This window comes from Solea senegalensis, linkage group LG1 (assembly GCF_019176455.1).
Source record: "Solea senegalensis isolate Sse05_10M linkage group LG1, IFAPA_SoseM_1, whole genome shotgun sequence".
NCBI lineage: Eukaryota > Metazoa > Chordata > Actinopteri > Pleuronectiformes > Soleidae > Solea > Solea senegalensis.
Genome location: NC_058021.1, coordinates 16,227,997 through 16,245,756, shown reverse-complemented (window position 1 = coordinate 16,245,756; position 17,760 = coordinate 16,227,997). Strand labels below are relative to the sequence as shown.

Sequence of the window (17,760 nt, the reverse complement as noted above, 5' to 3'; positions counted from 1 at the left end):
ATCCCCTGCTGAATTTCTAAGTTCACCCCCTTACAAAGAAATAAACAGTCCATCATTTTATGGTAGGTTTATTTTAACAGAGACAGCATATCGACAAAGAAATCCAGGAAAATGCATTAAGTAAAAGGTTATAAATTAATTTGTATTTGATTGAGTGAAATAAGGATTTCATCCTGAAGCAAACGTGACTTAGTACGTGGTGGAGAAACCCTTGTTGTCAAGCACAGAGGTCAGATTATCGTGTCCATCTTTGGTCCACTCCTCTTTACAGATGCTCTCCAAATGCTGTTGCTTGGCAACTCAAAGTTTCAGCTCCCGCCACAGATTTCCTATGTGATTAAGGTCGCCACTCCAGGACCTTCATGTGCTTCTTCTTGAGCCACTTTGGGTCATTGTCATGCTGGAAGACCCGTCTTCAGTTTTCTGACCGAGGCCAGGAGGTTCTCAATGGGGATGGTGTTCTTAGAGTCATATTCAGCATTTCTCTGCCTCCAAACAAAGCGAGTCAAGTTGATGCCAGAGAGCTCAATTTTGGTCTCATCTGACCACATCACATTCTCCCAAGCCTTCGCTGAATCATTCAGGTGTTTATTGCCTGTACATGTACTTCCTTGAGCAGGCGGACCTTGCAGGCACTGCACAACCTCAATCCATTATGACAAAGTGTGTTATCTCTGGTTTTCTTGACGACTGTGGTCTCAGCTCTCTTGAGATAACAAGCTCCTACCATGTAATTCTGGCCTGATCCTTCACCTTTCTCGGAATTCATCCTTACACCATGAGGTGAGATCTTGCATGGAGCTCCAGAGTGAGGGCGATTGACTGTTATCTTGTATTTCTTCTGAGTTCTGAATTATCGCACCAACAGGGGTGTCTTTGTCACCAAGCTTCTTCCTGATTGTCTTGTAGCCCAGTCCAGATTGCACGAGGCAAGTCTACAATCTTGTCACCGATGTCTTATGACAGCTCTTTGGTCTTGCCCATGGTGCTGGAGAGGTTTGAATGGAAGAGATTCTGTAACACCAGTCTGTGTGGGATCAATACTTAATTCATTCCTTTTTTTGGACCAGTTTACCACCTTATGCATTTCTTTATGTTGGGTTAACAGTAAATCACAGCGTTCGTTCTCATTGATGGACAGCAACACAGATTCAAAATGCCAAGTTGTCCATAAAGACAAGGGCACGGCTCCTGTTGATGCCAACAAAGGCTAACGGTGCCGCAAAAACCTCCTCGATCAGGGCGATGGACACGATTGGACCGTTGGGACTATGTGTCCTGGGCTCAAGAGTTATTGTGCTGTTTCATTAATCAAGTTGAAGATGGAGTTACAGTGATGTGATGCCTGCTGTGTTATTTAGTGTAACAATATAACTTGTTTCCAGATAAATGGAATAAACGTTAGAAGCTATCGCCATGAAGAAGTGGTAAGCCGTCAGCTCATATCTCTTATTTTATTTCGCCGCTCTCTCAACAGCTTATCTTGTCTCACTTAATGATCTATATATTTTTCATGTATAACCATTTTTTGTCTTAGATGTAACTGCAAGAACTGTGTATACGGAGCTTAAAGCAGAGACAAAATAAAACCCTTCATCTTGTGTTTTCATTCTTAGCCAAATATTGACACACTGTGTTTCATCACAGCAAACAATCAGTAAAAATGTTACAGCTCTTGCTATAAAAATATTCTCAGATTTCTTTTTTCCTTTTATTACCTTCCAGGTCCAAGTTCTGAGAAATGCTGGCGAAGAAGTGACTCTCACGGTCTCCTTCTTAAAGAAGACGCCCGCCTTTCTGAAATTGCCGCTGTGTGAGGACTGCACATGTGAGAGACTTCTATATGCTCTTTGCTGTGCAGAATAATCAACCGAGTATTTATAGCTGCCATTACTTTCTCTGTAGGACTGGTTGTCCTGGTGACAAACTCTAGTCGACGAGACAAAAATAAAAGACAACAAAAACAAATTCAGCTGCTACTCTTGGACTTGGTTGTTATGACAAAGTAAATATGTGTATATATATATATATATATACACAGAAGCCAGGTCCACTGGCCAATCAAGCAGTTAACTGGCACAGGACAGGAGGGAGCTCATGTGCAGAGAACAAAGCAACTCACCATTTCTTTTGAAAGGTTGTGATACGGTGAACTTGGAAATCTTGAAATAAATATGAGTGTCTCACTGAGTTTATTGGCTGTGTGTGTGTGTGTGTGTGTGTGTGTGCTGCACTTTCAGGCATTCCAAGTGACCAGAGTAGTGGGACGTCCTCTCCTCTGTGTGACAGTGGTCTGCACTTAAACTACCATCCTAACAACACGGTATTTTTATTTTTTTTTCCCTCACCATCTTTCTGACTGCATCATCCTTTGACTGACAGATTCTATAACTGTCCCTTTGTGACCATGCAGCAGCATTTCCACTGCCAGGAAGTTGTATTCATGCAGCTGTCACTGCTGGCTGTTTGGGATGCTCTATCTTTATCCTTTGAGGAGGGTGAATCAGCTCCCCTCTGCAGCTTGTGCTCGCTGTAGTCCTGCCTGTTGTGTACCTGCAGCAGCGGCAGCGGCAGCAGCACTCAAGCTCCTCACTTGTCACCTGTTAGAAATGTGGTGGATGGGGAAACGACAAGCTCTTCTAACTTGAATTTCACGCTTCTGCAGGACACGCTGTCCTGTTCGTCCTGGCCCACATCCCCAGGGCTTCGCTGGGAGAAGAGATGGGTGGACTTGCGCCTTATTCCACTGCTACACTCCCGCCTGTCACAGTACATGCCGGGCTCTGATGTCTGCAGGTAAACTGCAGGGGCTTCGTTCTGCAGGGTCAGTGAGATCCGTTCTCACTTGCAGAGCTAATGTAGTGCTGACATGGTTTACATTTTAGGTGCTTAGGGGGCTTTTTCAAATGGAGCAGAAAATATGTTTTGCAAGTATTTATATCCAGTTAAACCATTCATGATGAACACCAAACAATTGGGCCGTAACATTGCTTACACTAAATCTGTGTGCCTGCTTCACTGCCGAATGCAACAGTGGATGCGTGATGTACTAAACCATTTAACTGTCAATACATAGACAGTCATTTCGCTGCGTTGGAGATCAGAGGTTCCCACGCCTTTTTGACGACAAGGACCAGGCGGCAGTTGTCATATTTCTGATGGACCAGAATGGATAATTCAACCAAACCACTGCGCAAAACACACAAAACTCAATACTGAACTCAAAATGTGAGCATTGAGAGTGTTTTATGGAGACAGTGTGGTCACAGCATGGCGCTATGTGTGCGACAGGCACAGTGTGTTATATAAGAGTCAGTCTGCGATTGAGCTTCTGTGAGTGAATATAAATTCCTTTGTGATGAATAATAAAAATGTTGACATTTCTAGAAGAAAAACTTCAGAAAGATCTCAGAGAGAACAAACCTCTACTAAGGATGCTCAGTGTCTCACAGTGTCTCGCTGAGAAGGCGATCCATGAGTTATGCAGCTCACAAATAAACATGACTGAAAACATAACCCCTTGTTATGATTCAACACAATGTGTTTTAGTTTGGAACCCCTGCTGTACATTAAACAGCAACCATGGCATGTTTTAGCACATTAATTGGGATCATATGTTTGTTTGTTTTTTAAGATTGGTTACCCCCTGTATTCTTTTATCTTTTTTAGTTTAGGATGAAGACTAACTCTAGTCTGATTTATCATGTCATTTTTGTCCTCTCCAAAAATCTGCTGGCACATTCAAAGGAATAGTTTAATATTTGTTTGTATGATTAGAGTGAGATAAGAAGATTGACAACACTGTGTCTGTGCGCTACAAACAGCCAATTAACTTGGCTTAAGCTGGGTACACACCACACAACTTTCACAGTTGTTAGAGATTTTGAAAAGACTAACACACTAACTGGTTCATAAAAAGTAAGTGGAAATCAAAATCAAACGAATGAAGTTAAAAATATATACGCCAACCATAGAGTTGCAGTTTTAAAGGTCCACTGTGCAACATTTGGGTGGATTTATTGGCAGAAATTGAATATACTGCCTGTTTTTAATTGTATTTAACTAGTATTTAATGGCTTCAAAATAAAATGTGGTTGGTCTTCATAACCTTAGAATGAGCCTGATATAAACTTTAGGCAAGGGTGTTGTAGTACAGAAGCAGCCATCTTGCACCGTCATGTTTCTGTAGCATATTCTTATTTGAGAAATCAGCCACAAGATCATTTTAGTTCCCTGACTGACTTGGAAAAAGGAGGAGTGAGCTTCCGTCAAACCATTAGATGTCACTTATTCTTACACATTAGACCAAGGAAAATGAAGGGTTCTGATTTAGATATGTGAATCACTGTAAAAGAGTGTTTGGATTAATATATATTTCTCTATATCTGCTCAGGAAAAATGCTTTCCAGGTTATTGCTGTGGACGGCGTCTGCAGTGGAGTTATACAGTTCCCCACAGCAGAGGACTGTTTGGACTGGCTGCAGGCAATAGTGAGCAACATCTCCGGTCTCACCAAGCACAATGTGAGTAAGATAAGACAATAACACTTTCTTACTGAAGGTCTGCTGGCTCCTGCAGTCACCCATGTAAACCAATAAGGTATTAGGTAGGGTGTTGAGTTTATGAATCATCCAACAGTCCCTTTGTAAATGTCAACACAGCAAGTACAAACGTATTAATGCCTTTTCACACCAAGCAAAGCGCACGCTACTCATTTCTAAGAACGTGAGATCAAAATAACCGAAATTGCTCTGCTCTACACTAACAGTTCTCCCTCTAGCTAAATCCTTGCACTTGTATTATCTATAATTCATCACAATATATTATGTAATAAAGATACTTGGCAAGACAAAAAGGAATAACAATGCAGTCTTCTTTTGTCTTTGCTGGAACATATTTTTCCAGCTCTCCCACAGCTGATATGGAAGACGAAAAAAAAAGAAACGCAGTGTGTTTTTGTGTTTCCAGACGGCTGATGATGCTCAGCAGGGGGAGTCAAATACAAACACTGCCAACAAGCTTCATTGCGTGTGTTGCTGGCTTACACAAAACCCAGACAAAAAAAAAAAATTGTCCAATTTTGAAAATGTTTATCAGGAGATTTTGATTGGGTTTTTTCCCTCCGTTTCCGTGCAGTTAACTGCAGATTAACATTTCCCGAGCCTCCCGAGCCATCGACTGGTAAAATGTAACCAAAATGTCACAGTGGTTTTTCACTCTCAACATGACATCGACACAACACGGAGAGAGCAGCAGTGAAAAACAGGGCTTTTGTAATTATTCTGTGTCCATTGCTGTGTGTGTGTGTGTGTGTGTGTGTGTTAGAGCGGTAAAGGTCTACAGGGGATAATGGAGCCCTGGTTAATTGGAGTGGACAAAGTGAGGGATACACTAAACCTAATGTTGATGACTCACTGCCAGACAGGCCTGAACAATTGGGAGTTTATTCTTTGCTCTGAAAATGGCTGAATGCAAGACGCACAGATTTCGGTGCTGGTGGATCAGTGGTTGAGCGAGTCCACTTACAGCTGAAAGGCTTTGGGTTCGATTCTTAACTGTTGAGCCATATTTTCATCATGGCACAGTTCATTTTGATACAGTATGCTATGGTTTGGAACAGTAAAACCCTCGGTCAGGCTTGCGTTCCGACTAAAAACAGTACCTTTTATTTTATTTTAGCTTTATTTAACTCGATAAAAGACACAGAGAGATCAAGGCCTCTTTTCACAAGAGTACCTTGACTTGGTAGGCGGGTGTGCGCTGTGCCCTGTGGCTGCATCAGCGAGATACGTAGCACGACGTCATACCGGTGTGCAGACAACAAATTCGATGCTGTTTTTTTCAGTTGCCAGACAACAAAATTTCAAACAAAAACACTTTTTTTTTTGCCAGATTCACTGTTGTGTTTTCTCGTGCAATGACAATAAAGGAAGTTTAAGTCTAACAAAGGACATCCAGGAACTTTTTTTGTGCTCAGTTTATGGCTGACAAGACATCAAGCTTTGTATGAGAATAGACTGCGGTCGCAAGGGAGTGACACTCGCCCAACCAGCTGACTGTCATGGCTCTAGCTCCACCTGTACTGTACCTACCATTACTCTGGTGCCTCAAGAGAAGGGCACCATTAATATGAATCAGTTGTACCGTACCGTATGGAACTGTTCCACTTGGTTGAAACACGGCTTTAGCCTACATGCCGATGTGTCCTTGGGAAAGACAATTAACCCCACATTGTTCCTGACGGCTGTGTCGGCAGCGTGTCAGTGGGTATGAAAGACGTGTGATAGAAAATGTGCTTCACATAGATGCGTTGGCAAATGGCAAAACTGCTGTATAAAGCAGCTCTGAGTGGTCAAAGATTAGAAAAGTTGCAATATGAGACCATTCACCACTTTCTCCTAAAAGGAATGACATGTAAATGAATGTAAATACGAGCAAACGTGATTCTGACATGGCCAAAGGAGAAGTCAGATATTAATAAGCTTCATAAGTCGAGGCTAATATAAAAATAAAGTATAGACAATGTTCAGCACACTGAGAAACGGGAGAACTGAAAACACAATCTGCTTGTTTTGATGTGAACAGGGTCAGAGAATGTGTGTCGTAGCCTCGTAAACAAGGTCCAACAAAAACAAAGCAAATCCAACTTTGCACCATGTTTTAAATATTTTCATAGGTTTGCCATGCTGTCAGACAACTCTTCCCTGAGACACAATATTTTCTCAACATACTCCTACATGCATTCAGAGGGCTGCCTCACAGCATGGTAAACAACATAATAAAGAGTAGGGATTTTACTGATATTTTTCCTTATGGGCTCCTATAAGGTTGTTTTTTCCCTGCTCTCCTTGTTCACATCAAAATAACACGTACATCCTATTCTGGTTCTCATGGCTTACTGAACGATGTCTACTGTTTTACACACTCTATGCATAAATACTTTATACAACCCCACTCCCTTGAGTAGCTTAAATAGTTTTTCCAAGAATAGCTTGATTTTTTAATGAGTAGTTCACTGATAATCATTTTTATTCTCTCTCTCATTTGAATGTTTTGTGTTGCATTAACTCTTACTTGTATTTATTGTCATTTAGAAACATTGTGCTCCTGCTCAGAATATCATTTCTAGTAACAATACATTTGCAACACACTGCTTAACTCGTCGCCAAAAGCAAACGGCATAATAACTATTTTCATGCCTTCTGCCGGCTCTAAACTCCCCGAGGAAAAGGTAACAGGAGCACATATAAACTCACTGCCAGATGGTCGATAGAATACTTTATTAATCGGAATGTGAAACTGCAGCTTAGATACAAAAACCAAAACAAAACAACATGAGAATGAACTATAGTGTTGATCATTTGACTCTAAAATATGGTACTCATCGTGTTTGACGCGCCTCGTTTTATTTCTTACATTTTATTTGTGTTTTGAAGCCTTTTATGTGACACGCACGTCTTTGCCCTGTGGTTTATTTCACTGCTGCTCCTGCAATTGCCCTTTGGTGACAAAGTGTTTGATTGATTTGATTGACTGTGCTGCAGATGAGTCCCAGAATGACGTTATATACAAAAAAAGAAATAAATAATGTAAAAGTTGAGAATCTATTTGAAGGATTTGCCTTTTCAAAGTTGGGTTTAAAAGACTAAATGAATATTCATAGATGGACCTTTAACAAAGAAAAAAAAGAAGAAGATCAATGAAGCCCACGGATTTAAGCAGGGCAGCTAAATGAAGTGAGACGCACAAGCAGTGGACTTACTTTGTTTTTGACATTTGACCTGAGCTGTTTGTCGTCAGTATTGTTCTGTTCATTATAAAAAAAACTGCTCAGGTCTCTGTGCTCCACAGATGCCCATAAAGGTTCCTCATTGTTTGGGCCTGGTAGCTCGTGGGACCATCCTCGCGCTCACAAAACCACTTGTGAGTTTGTTTAGCGGTGCGTTTGAAGGCATCATTGAAGGCGATTGGGGAGCATTATGAAGGAAGTGTTGCTCCATTGGCTCTAACGACTCCCACTTGCCAGCTACACAACAGAGCAGCCGCTACTGCAGGCTGAACACTTCTTTTAGCTTTCTCCAAGTATGACTCACAATCAGTTCACATCTAGAGTGTATGTTAAGGTTTGACTCACACCCATGATTCATTATTTTTTTTGTTAATGCTCTCTGTATCAGCTTAGGTCTTTTAGCCTTGGCATGGAATACAAGTGAACTGAACGGCAGCTCAGACTGAAAAGCTTTGGCTGAGACGCAGATACAAAATATGGGGCAATTTTTAAATTAAATGTCTGTCTGTTCCTATCAGCAAGCATTGAAACGTGGCCACTGCTCATCTCAGGTCAGGTCATGTTTGGTACGGACTCCTGATTATTTCTGAGGCAGCGCCCCTCAACATATTGAGTGATGGTTACTGATGGATTAGTTTCTTGGATTGGAATTTAATCATCTTCCTAAATACTGGCAGGAAGTAACGCGTATCACCAGTTGGATTATTTAAGGACACTTTTTATGTAACAGTTATGAAAGGAAAGGACTGAAATTGCACCACAAAATGAGTTGTTCACAGCCGCTGTGACTGAGCATGTCGCCACAATGGACCAACCTACCTGACCCAAGGTGTCAGGATGCAACAGAAGACAAAGGCACGGGGAGGACATGCAAACTCCACACAGAAATCAAACCCAGCACCTTCTTTTATGTGAAGCAACAGTGCTAACCATTGTCAGGACTATAAGCACTAAGCAATCTCATCAAGAATAAAACAGAGCATAAAAAGCACAAAATAAAAAAAATGAACCCCTGAAGAATTCAGCTTCTCGACTAGTTCAACCAAGTGACATCTCGGGGAATCTGTCAGTCTGCCTCCAGTTCTTTCATCCCGAGTTGGAAAGTATTTAGTGAGAATAACTCTATAGGCTTCAACTCCTTCTGCAGCTCATTCCATGCAGCACTTGCAGGATTTCAGTGCAAACATTTGAACCCGAAAGTAAAAAAAGATACTTTTGACAACACAGAGAATTTGCCAGTCCATTACACAGACACAGAAGGCACACCAATAATTGCTTTCTTAATAAAAGCCCACTGGTGACTGAGCACATGTGTGGCCAGAACAAGCGCCATCCTACCCTAGAACTCACAATGATGATTTAGGCTTTGTAATACTCCTCAGGGACGCATGGTAAACTGTGTCAAGCATATGGAGCTGTGTTAATGTATGCATGTATAATGCATCTTCATAGTCCTATGTATATACATATATACAGTTGGACAGTAATGATGTAATCCTGGAGTTATTCGTTACTCAGAAGTAATTAAAGCTGCAGTGTGCATATGGTGATATGCTTTTTTTTCCATTACTATGTTAAAATGTATATACAGAGGCTATAAGACTGTGCAATATAGAGTGGCTTATGTCCTTTATTTCCAGCACAACCTAAAGGCAATTTTCAACAACTATATAAACACACCTGAGCAAAAAAGTACTCTCGGTGTTTATTCTGTCAAACTGTTGAGATGAATGGGAGAAGCCAGAGGTATTTTTGCACCGAGGCGCTGGACATGTTTGTCGTTACCAAGTAACCAAAACCTGTGAGCTGCTGAAATGACCGGCCTCGCTGAATTCATTAACACATTAAACTGTCAAGAAAAATAATCCAAATAAAGAAAGTCAATTTTGAGTGCCACATTTCCCTCACAGCAGCTTTGCTGCTTCACGTATGAAATAGGACGAAGAAGAAGAAAAAAAAAACTCACCCTGTCTGCAGCGTTCTCTCCTTCAACTGATTCCAGACCAGAATAAAGACCCTTTAGCATCAAAAGAGGTGGTTGTGGTTTTAATGTGGGACAACATGAGGTCAGTGCAGGTAACATCCAAGTCCAAAGCATCCAAAGCAAAAAGCAAAAAAAAAAGATCCATAACACAGGGAGAACAGGGTACAACAAGCAAAGCAGAGAACAAAGCCCAGCTGGTGAGTATTTATACACATGAGGAAGGGAGAGGCAACAGGTGAAGCTAATTAGGGCGGGGCAGGTAATCAAGAAGGCGGGAAAGCAGACAAAGACCAGGAAGTGGGGAAGAACAAGAGGTCAGTGTCCAAACAAAGTGGAAGTGTCAAAATAAAACAGGAAATCCACAGAACCTACAGGGAGAAGACAAACCCCAGTGATGACTATAAGGCAAAAATAAAACAGGAATAAATTAAGATTAAAAGTCCAGATTAAAACAAAGGTCAAGGTAAATGGTCTGTGTTTATATAACACTTTTCCAGTCTTGATGACCACTAAAAGCTGCTTTACTCAACAGTTTCTGCCATTCATCGATTCACATCCATTTCTATTACACATCATGGGGGGGACGTGTCTTGCCCAAGGATACATGTAGACTGGCAGAATCAAACCCACAACCTTCAAGTTGAAAGACGACTCGTTCTACCACTGAGCTGCCGCCGTCCCACGTGTAGGATCGTGAACTAGTTCCGTTTCGGCGCGACGCGGAGTTGCCGAGAAAACACATGCACGTGGCAACCATTATGTGAAATCATAATGTGTGTTTGTATTATAAAATATAGACACTGCAGCTTTAATGTTGCTTAAAACGAGCAAACATTCCGTCTGTTGATTGTCACCCGAAGACAGCAAATGTAGGAATAGAACTATGAATAAAAAACTGGGCATTGATTAAAATGTGCAAGAATCAATGTTTATAGAAATGTGCCATAGGACACAATAGGGAAGACTGAGCAGTGATTTCAGTGACAGGAGGATGATGCTGTATGTATTTTTAGACAGAGTAGATGTGTGAGTTATCACTTGAAGATTGTAAACTCCTCAGCCTCTCCTAATTGATGTCAGCCCTGCAGTAAGCGGTGACTGGCCTCAACAACTCACAGCTGCACCCGAACAAACCCACCGTCACTGCTCTCGTATATCCAACTCCTCACAGCTCAAATCTTTACACTTTTCTGGCTGCATTCCCTTCACTTCCTGCATACGCTGAGAAAAAAAAACCAAAAAAAAACCCTCCCTAACTTCAGTAACTTTTCACAAAGAGCAGAGTTCTCGCCTCTATTGGAGGACGGTATCGGGCCTGGACAGCTTAATTTAGTCTTCAGCTCCTAAGAAAGAGTTATATTGATAGTGCGGCAGGAATTAGGTGCGAGTGATACCTGGGATCTGAGCAGAATGCTTTAATTTAAAGGCTCACTGATCTCTTAGTAGTTTTCCCTGCCTTTATTACCACAGCGAATGGATTTTTTTTAATGGATTTCTTTTTAGGAAAAGCCTTGTGTCCTTGTGGAAATAATTCTTTCTTTCTTTCTCATTTTTGTAATGTGTTTTTTTAAGTGGCTCTAACGGTATTTATTCGGTGCTGGGGTTAACATCATAGTTTATTTATTCTTACACATTACTAATGATCACTCTGACTGTCAGTCGCTCCTGCAAATACTTCAACGTATTCGGACATTAACGGGTGCCTGATTGTGAGTGTCGGATATTTTTAATGACTTATTGACTTTCCTCTTAAATTCAACAGGTGAAGAAGATTAACAGAAATTTCCCAGTCAACCAGCAGGTAGGTTGTTTTCTTCCCGTAGCAGCAGAGCTCCTGCCAATTCTTTATTTTATTTTATTTTGTGTATTTTACCCAATGTCTGAAACTAAGCAGGCCAGTCAGTCAGAGAAAGAAAGAAAACAGCCCCATTTTGCTCTTGCAACACAAAAGAAAGTGTTTGCATCATTAAATTCTAACCCATAGAGATACGATCGGGAAGGGATTTCACTGCCTTCAGTCAGTGAACGATCAGTGTCATCTTTCAGTTCAAACAAGGGGCATCGACACGAGAGAGGGATTCTTTTTTCAGTATTTCTTTGTTGTTGTTTTTTTTTCTTGGCTTGTGAATTCACTTGACAATTCATTTGAAAAATTAAGCTGCAAGGGATGTGACTGCTCGTCCCCAATCTTTCACTGGCTTATTCAGCAGATCCATCAAAATAATAAATACATAAATAAATAAATACTCAATACAGAAGAGAAAAAAATGACAAACAAGTAAACGCTTTACTAAGGTTGATTTTCTGCCTGACATTAATGAGGAGTGATGGTGTGAAAGTCTTGATGTCTGAAATCAAAACTGGAAAAACCCGCAGCTGAGGGTGTGTTCTGTGCTCGCTCTTTTCATCTCCCCGTTGGTCTAACCTCTTTTTTCTTCTCTTAAAAACTTGAGAGTGGGTGGTATAAAGACGTAAAGCATCACCTGCTCTCAACCTACACAGCCTCCAGCTTCCACTTTAGTAGATTGATATATAATTACATTATTTATTTTCTATTGTTAGTCCTCATTGACTGTAACACAGCCTATTATATATTCTCTTTTATGCATCTACCTGCCTATAGGAACTACTTTAAATTAGCACAATCTTCCATGCAAATGTTTGTGCAGTGTCCACATTACATCATGAAATAGTTTACTGTCAACACTGAAACAGATGAGGCTTTGATAATGCATGCCTTGTATATATTAAAACATCTCAACATATCAATGAATCCAATTTGACCCAATCTGAACAAGACTCACAAAGATTCGAGTTCTTTGAGCTTTCGACATCAGCATCCCGGCGCCTGACAGTGGTTATTAGCTCTCCTCTGTGAATACATAATTATTTCAATAAGACATCAGGTCCATAAATGTGAGAAACAAATACTTTGAAATAGTTTTTATGTGGCAACTGGTACCATCGTCTCATATTACATTTACTGTCGTTGGACGCATCACAAGCTGTCATGTGTTACTCCTTTTATCAGCGTCAGTGTGATATTAACATCTGTTAATGGGTTTTTCACTGCTTTAAGCACCGGGATAAATATGGGAGTTGTATTTTTAGCATTTCTGTGTCTCCTTCATTTCTACTTCTTTGACATTAGATGGCTGTGTCCCGATGGGGATTATTAAAGTAACCTGTCATAGTTCTGCTTGTGATCATTTGGGTAAAGGCTTTATTTGTGATATTAAATACATGTGAATGTGTTTTAACCTTGGATAGATTATCTACATGGGCTGGGTTGACGAGAAGGAGCAGGACTCCGTTCAGGACCGAATGTATTTGCCAAAGTTCCTCGCGCTGAGAGGTTCCTCGCTCTTCAAGTTCTCAGCACCACCTGTAAGTTTGGACCCTTCGTCTCTATTTGCCCGCATGCGCCAAGTGCTTGAACGTGGCGTGGCTCGACTCCACGCGGGATGTCTCATTAAATGTTTATGTATCGCTGAAGGAGAAAATGCTTCCCTGCTGGAATCAGAAGGAAGCAGCTCACTCATAATCCTTTGTGCTCCATTGATCCTCCCCCTGATTGATGATGATCATTAAATCTGTTTTCATTCTGCCAGCCACTTAAGTGATTATAACAAGAGGGATAAGCTGTCGATGGTAGTGAAGATGGGAAAAGATTGATAGATTACTGAACTTGCCTGCTCATCTTGGATGTGCTGTGTGATATGAATGAAATATGCTAATGTGAGAGGATGGCGGAATATATGAGCCAGCTTGTTTTGAGACTTATTTATTATTAAACATGTGGTCTCTTCAAATAAATCCCAGCCATGGATAGGGATTGACACTTTGGATTATATTTGAAGCAACACTTGAGTGTGGATGGACTTGTTTTATTATTATTGTTGTTTTCATTATTATTATTGTTGCTGTTGTTGTTGTTATCTTTATATTATCTTTTTTCCACCTATAGCAGTAATAAGGCTGTATTTATATTATGATATTATGTTAAAAGTAGCTGGGTGTTTTATTACTTCACTTTTATTAAATGTTCTGAGCAAATCAAAAACAGGAGAGGAAAAGACAACGCACCTTTTGCATTTCATTTACCCCAAAAATAAATATGTATAAAAGAAATGACAGACTGTCTGAAGACAGATGATTACACTCCAGGTGAACGTGCTGTTGACTCATTCACATTTTCTCTTATTTAAGACATGAATTCATTTTAAAAAGTAAAAGTACAAGTATCTTACCAGAAGCAAAAGAAAAAGTAGTTTTCTGATATAAAATGTACTTAAGTTTTAGAAGTAAAAGTATTTAAAAAGTGAGGAGTAAGAACAGAGCCATGGTGGGTCAGTGGTAGGGCAAGTTGTCTTTCAACTGGAAGGTTGTGGGTTAAATTCCTGGCTCTGCAAGTGTCCTTGAGCAAAGACACTTAACCCCATGTTGCGTGACTGGCAAAACTATAGTGTAAAGCAGCTCATCAAGACTAGAAAAGCTCTGAAATACAGACCATAATACTAACTCTTCTTCTAAAGTTGCTAGAAATATAAATAACAAAGTGCAGATGCGTGAATTTAAAGTATTTGTACTTACATGACGTTACATTAAAACACTGTATAATAAAATAACAAATAACAACTGAGATTCAGTGTATGAAGGGGTTTAGTTTGAAGTGAGGAGCTTTTCAAGTCCTTTCTCCGTTGTTTTTAAACTCTTACCAGTCAACGCAAAGCCTCAGAGAAACATTCACAACAGCACAACAGTGAACGAAATAGAGTTTCACAATTTCAAAATAAAGAAAAGAAAAAAACATTCAAACATCAAAGTCTAATCATGGCCAGCTTGTTATGTCAGAACACACAATTCAGCCTAAATGTATATGCATTTATAGTGTTGTACTTAAATAGGTCTGATGTTTGCCCTACGCTGCAAAACATGTGCTCTTTCTTAATTGACACGTGTTCAAGCATTTGCATTACTTTACTTTCCTCTGAAGCCTGTAAATAAACGCAGTTTTAAAGAGCAGCTGTGTTCACTCTTGAAAAGGAATCTGAAATAAATAAATAAATAAATAAATAAATAAATAAAATGCCTGTGATATTTTCAGGTGACAACGTGGGACTGGACCAGAGCCGAGAAAAGCTTTACCGTGTATGAGATCATGTGCAAGATTCTAAAGGTAACGGAGTTCGCCACACTTGCTACACTGACTGAATATCAACTAAATCCAAGGACTGCGGTAACAAAACTCACCCACTTTACTGTATGTGTTCCTCATTTGTAGCACTTTAAAGTTTTCGATTCAAGGTCACACTTAGTTTGATCGCGTGAATGTGTCTTTGTAAAAATGTATTCAGACACACATTATAGGAGCTTTATTCCTGTAGAGACTCACATATGACCTACATTGCCGTTACATGTGAGAATGAGGATGTAACACAAACCTGCACGTTGTGTATAAACCCATTACCTTAATGTGAGTGTTGAAGATATGGGGAATAAGAAGTGAAGTGCTCTCTGAGGTGCAGTCCTCAGACTGAAATGAACCTTCATTTAGCTGCATCGCTCTCTCGCATCGCTCTGTACGTGATTAGCATTGGCAGTTTGTGCTTGTCTTATCTCAGGATAACGACCTTCTGGACAAGAGGAAGCACTGCTTCAGCGTCCAGACGGAGAGCGGCGAGGACATGTTCTTCAGCGTGGAGCTGGAGTGTGAGCTGCTGGTCTGGGAAAAGGCTTTTCAGATGGCCACCTTCCTGGAGGTGGAGAGAATACAGGTCGGCACCTGAACGCTGGAAAACGTGCAGGGAATTGCAATGATTGGAATCTCACATCCGCTGTTAGCTCAGTCGTTTTTAGGGCCTTTAGATGGGTAAAGATCGTAAAACACTGCGACTTTTGTGACCTCGTGGGTAACATCTTGTTCTCTTCCTTTCAACTGCAGAGTAAAACATACGCCTGTATCATGGAGAGCCACCTAATGGGTCTCACCATTGACTTCAGCATGGGCTTTGTGTGCTTTGATGCAGCTTCAAAGGTGAGTGGGAACACAGTCACAGAGAAACAGATGCTTTCAGTGGGACGTTGTACACGGTGTGATGAAACTAACCACAATGCCTCTGCTTTTCTTTTTCTTTTTTTTCCCCTCTTTACTTTTTGGTGCCGATAAGCTTTTTTTTGCCCCGTGTGCATTTCTAAAGTATCAGCACATTTATTTGTTTAGATGGCTGGTTCCCCCTCTGCTCAAACCTCTCACTTCTGCCTGCAGTTCATTTTGGACTCTTTCCCAAATCTGAGAGCCATGTGGACTCCTCCGCTGGTGCACATTACAGTATGTGCCGGTGCAGGACACAAGCGCTGCCATGTTGTTCTCTAAGATTCTGGCCCTAATTCCTGCAGTGTGGCGCAACAATGTCCCTCAGAACACAATAAAAACTGTTGCCAGCGTGTTGTTCAGAGAATGAAATGCACAAAAACACAACCCGTACATAAACTACTATAGCTGACACAGTATATACAATGTTTCTCCATAATTAAAAGCTGGAATTGGCAAATTTCAAAGTTAGAATTTGTTTTAATCTCCTCTCTGGTGACAAAGATGCTGATCCTGAAAAGCTCCTCACTTCAAACTAAACCCTTTCATACACTGAATCCCAGTTGTTATTTGTTATATTATTATACAGTGTTTTAATGTAACGTCATGTAAGTACAAATACTTTAAATTCACGCATCTGCACTTTACTTTGTTATTTATATTTCTAGCAACTTTTACTTTTACTCCGCTACATTTCCTCTAACTATCTTTGTCACTTGTTTCAGAAGAAGAAGAGTTAGTATTATGGTCTGTATTTATACAGAGCTTTTCTAGTCTTGATGAGCTGCTTTACACTATAGTTTTGCCAATCACTCATTCATACGCTGAAACAACCTTCCAGTTGAAAGACAACTCGCCCTACCACTGATCCACCATGGCTCTGTTCTTACTCCTCACTTTTTAAATACTTTTACTTCTAAAACTTAAGTACATTTTATATCAGAAAACTACTTTTGATACTTAAGTACAGTAAATGGCATAGTTTTACTTCTGGTAAGATACTTGTGGGAAGATACTTGTACTTTTACTTAAGTGCGCTCGCACAAACGTGTCGTCTGCGATGCGCTCGGTGTTAAGGGGTTAAAGCCGTGTGAAAGATCGCTCATAATTGAAACTCGTGTCATGTAGAAAACGAGGCCGATGGATTTATAGTATATAAGACTGTAAGGTAACAGGTAAACATTATCAAGCTGTGACTGTGGGTGCAGCAATAAGCTTCAAAATGGTTTAGTTTTAGCACTTTGCAAATGCAAGAAAAAAAAGTGCTGATAGCTGTGTTTATAGCAAGTGAGCTGTCAAGACTCTAGTGGCTCCATCCTTGAAGTTAAACTGAGAGAAAAACAAACTTGAGCAAACATATTAAGATTAATGTGACGACCGACTGCATTAAAAAATGCCATCAAAATAGTCTGGCTTTAACATCTTTGGGTGGGAAATATTTTGCTGCAATAATACACCAGATAACAAAAATGTGCAAAATAAAATAAAAACTGCAGAGTACGTTGACTAATTTGAAACAAATAGAAATAGGGGATTTGGAGATTAGATTTTTTTTATGTTGAAGAAACAAACACAAGGTTAAGGTTTGGATCTCGTGTTCATATCTGCCTTCACAATAACCAGTTCATTACCAGCTTTCATCAGCGGAGTGCACATGCTGTGACCGTGGCTGAGTGAAATGTACTTCAGCATAATGAACATATGGCTGCAATGTCCGGCCTCTGCTGCTTCGACCAAACGCGTCCATGTATGAAATGTGTTCTTCAATAAAGGTTTCCTTAATTATTTATCCGGATTTAAAAAGATGACTTAGGAACCGACCACACATACAGTAGAATTTGTGTAATTAGTGTCAGTAATTCACAGCGTTGTATTGGATTTTCATTACCAGCG

The 17,760-nt window shown here is 40.3% G+C and overlaps 1 protein-coding gene across 1 annotated transcript in view; it reads left to right on the top strand.

The window, feature by feature from the left end:
- The window catches only part of sntg1 (syntrophin, gamma 1), a 37,465-nt gene that overhangs the window by 16,792 nt on the left and 2,913 nt on the right, over positions 1-17,760 (top strand). The window contains exons 9-18 of the mRNA XM_044045167.1: positions 1,386-1,427; positions 1,726-1,828; positions 2,241-2,323; positions 2,666-2,796; positions 4,394-4,523; positions 11,536-11,574; positions 13,044-13,160; positions 14,881-14,952; positions 15,398-15,550; positions 15,718-15,810. Coding sequence (XP_043901102.1) covers positions 1,386-1,427; positions 1,726-1,828; positions 2,241-2,323; positions 2,666-2,796; positions 4,394-4,523; positions 11,536-11,574; positions 13,044-13,160; positions 14,881-14,952; positions 15,398-15,550; positions 15,718-15,810 — 963 coding nt within the window. The remainder of the gene's footprint in view (positions 1-1,385; positions 1,428-1,725; positions 1,829-2,240; positions 2,324-2,665; positions 2,797-4,393; positions 4,524-11,535; positions 11,575-13,043; positions 13,161-14,880; positions 14,953-15,397; positions 15,551-15,717; positions 15,811-17,760) is intronic.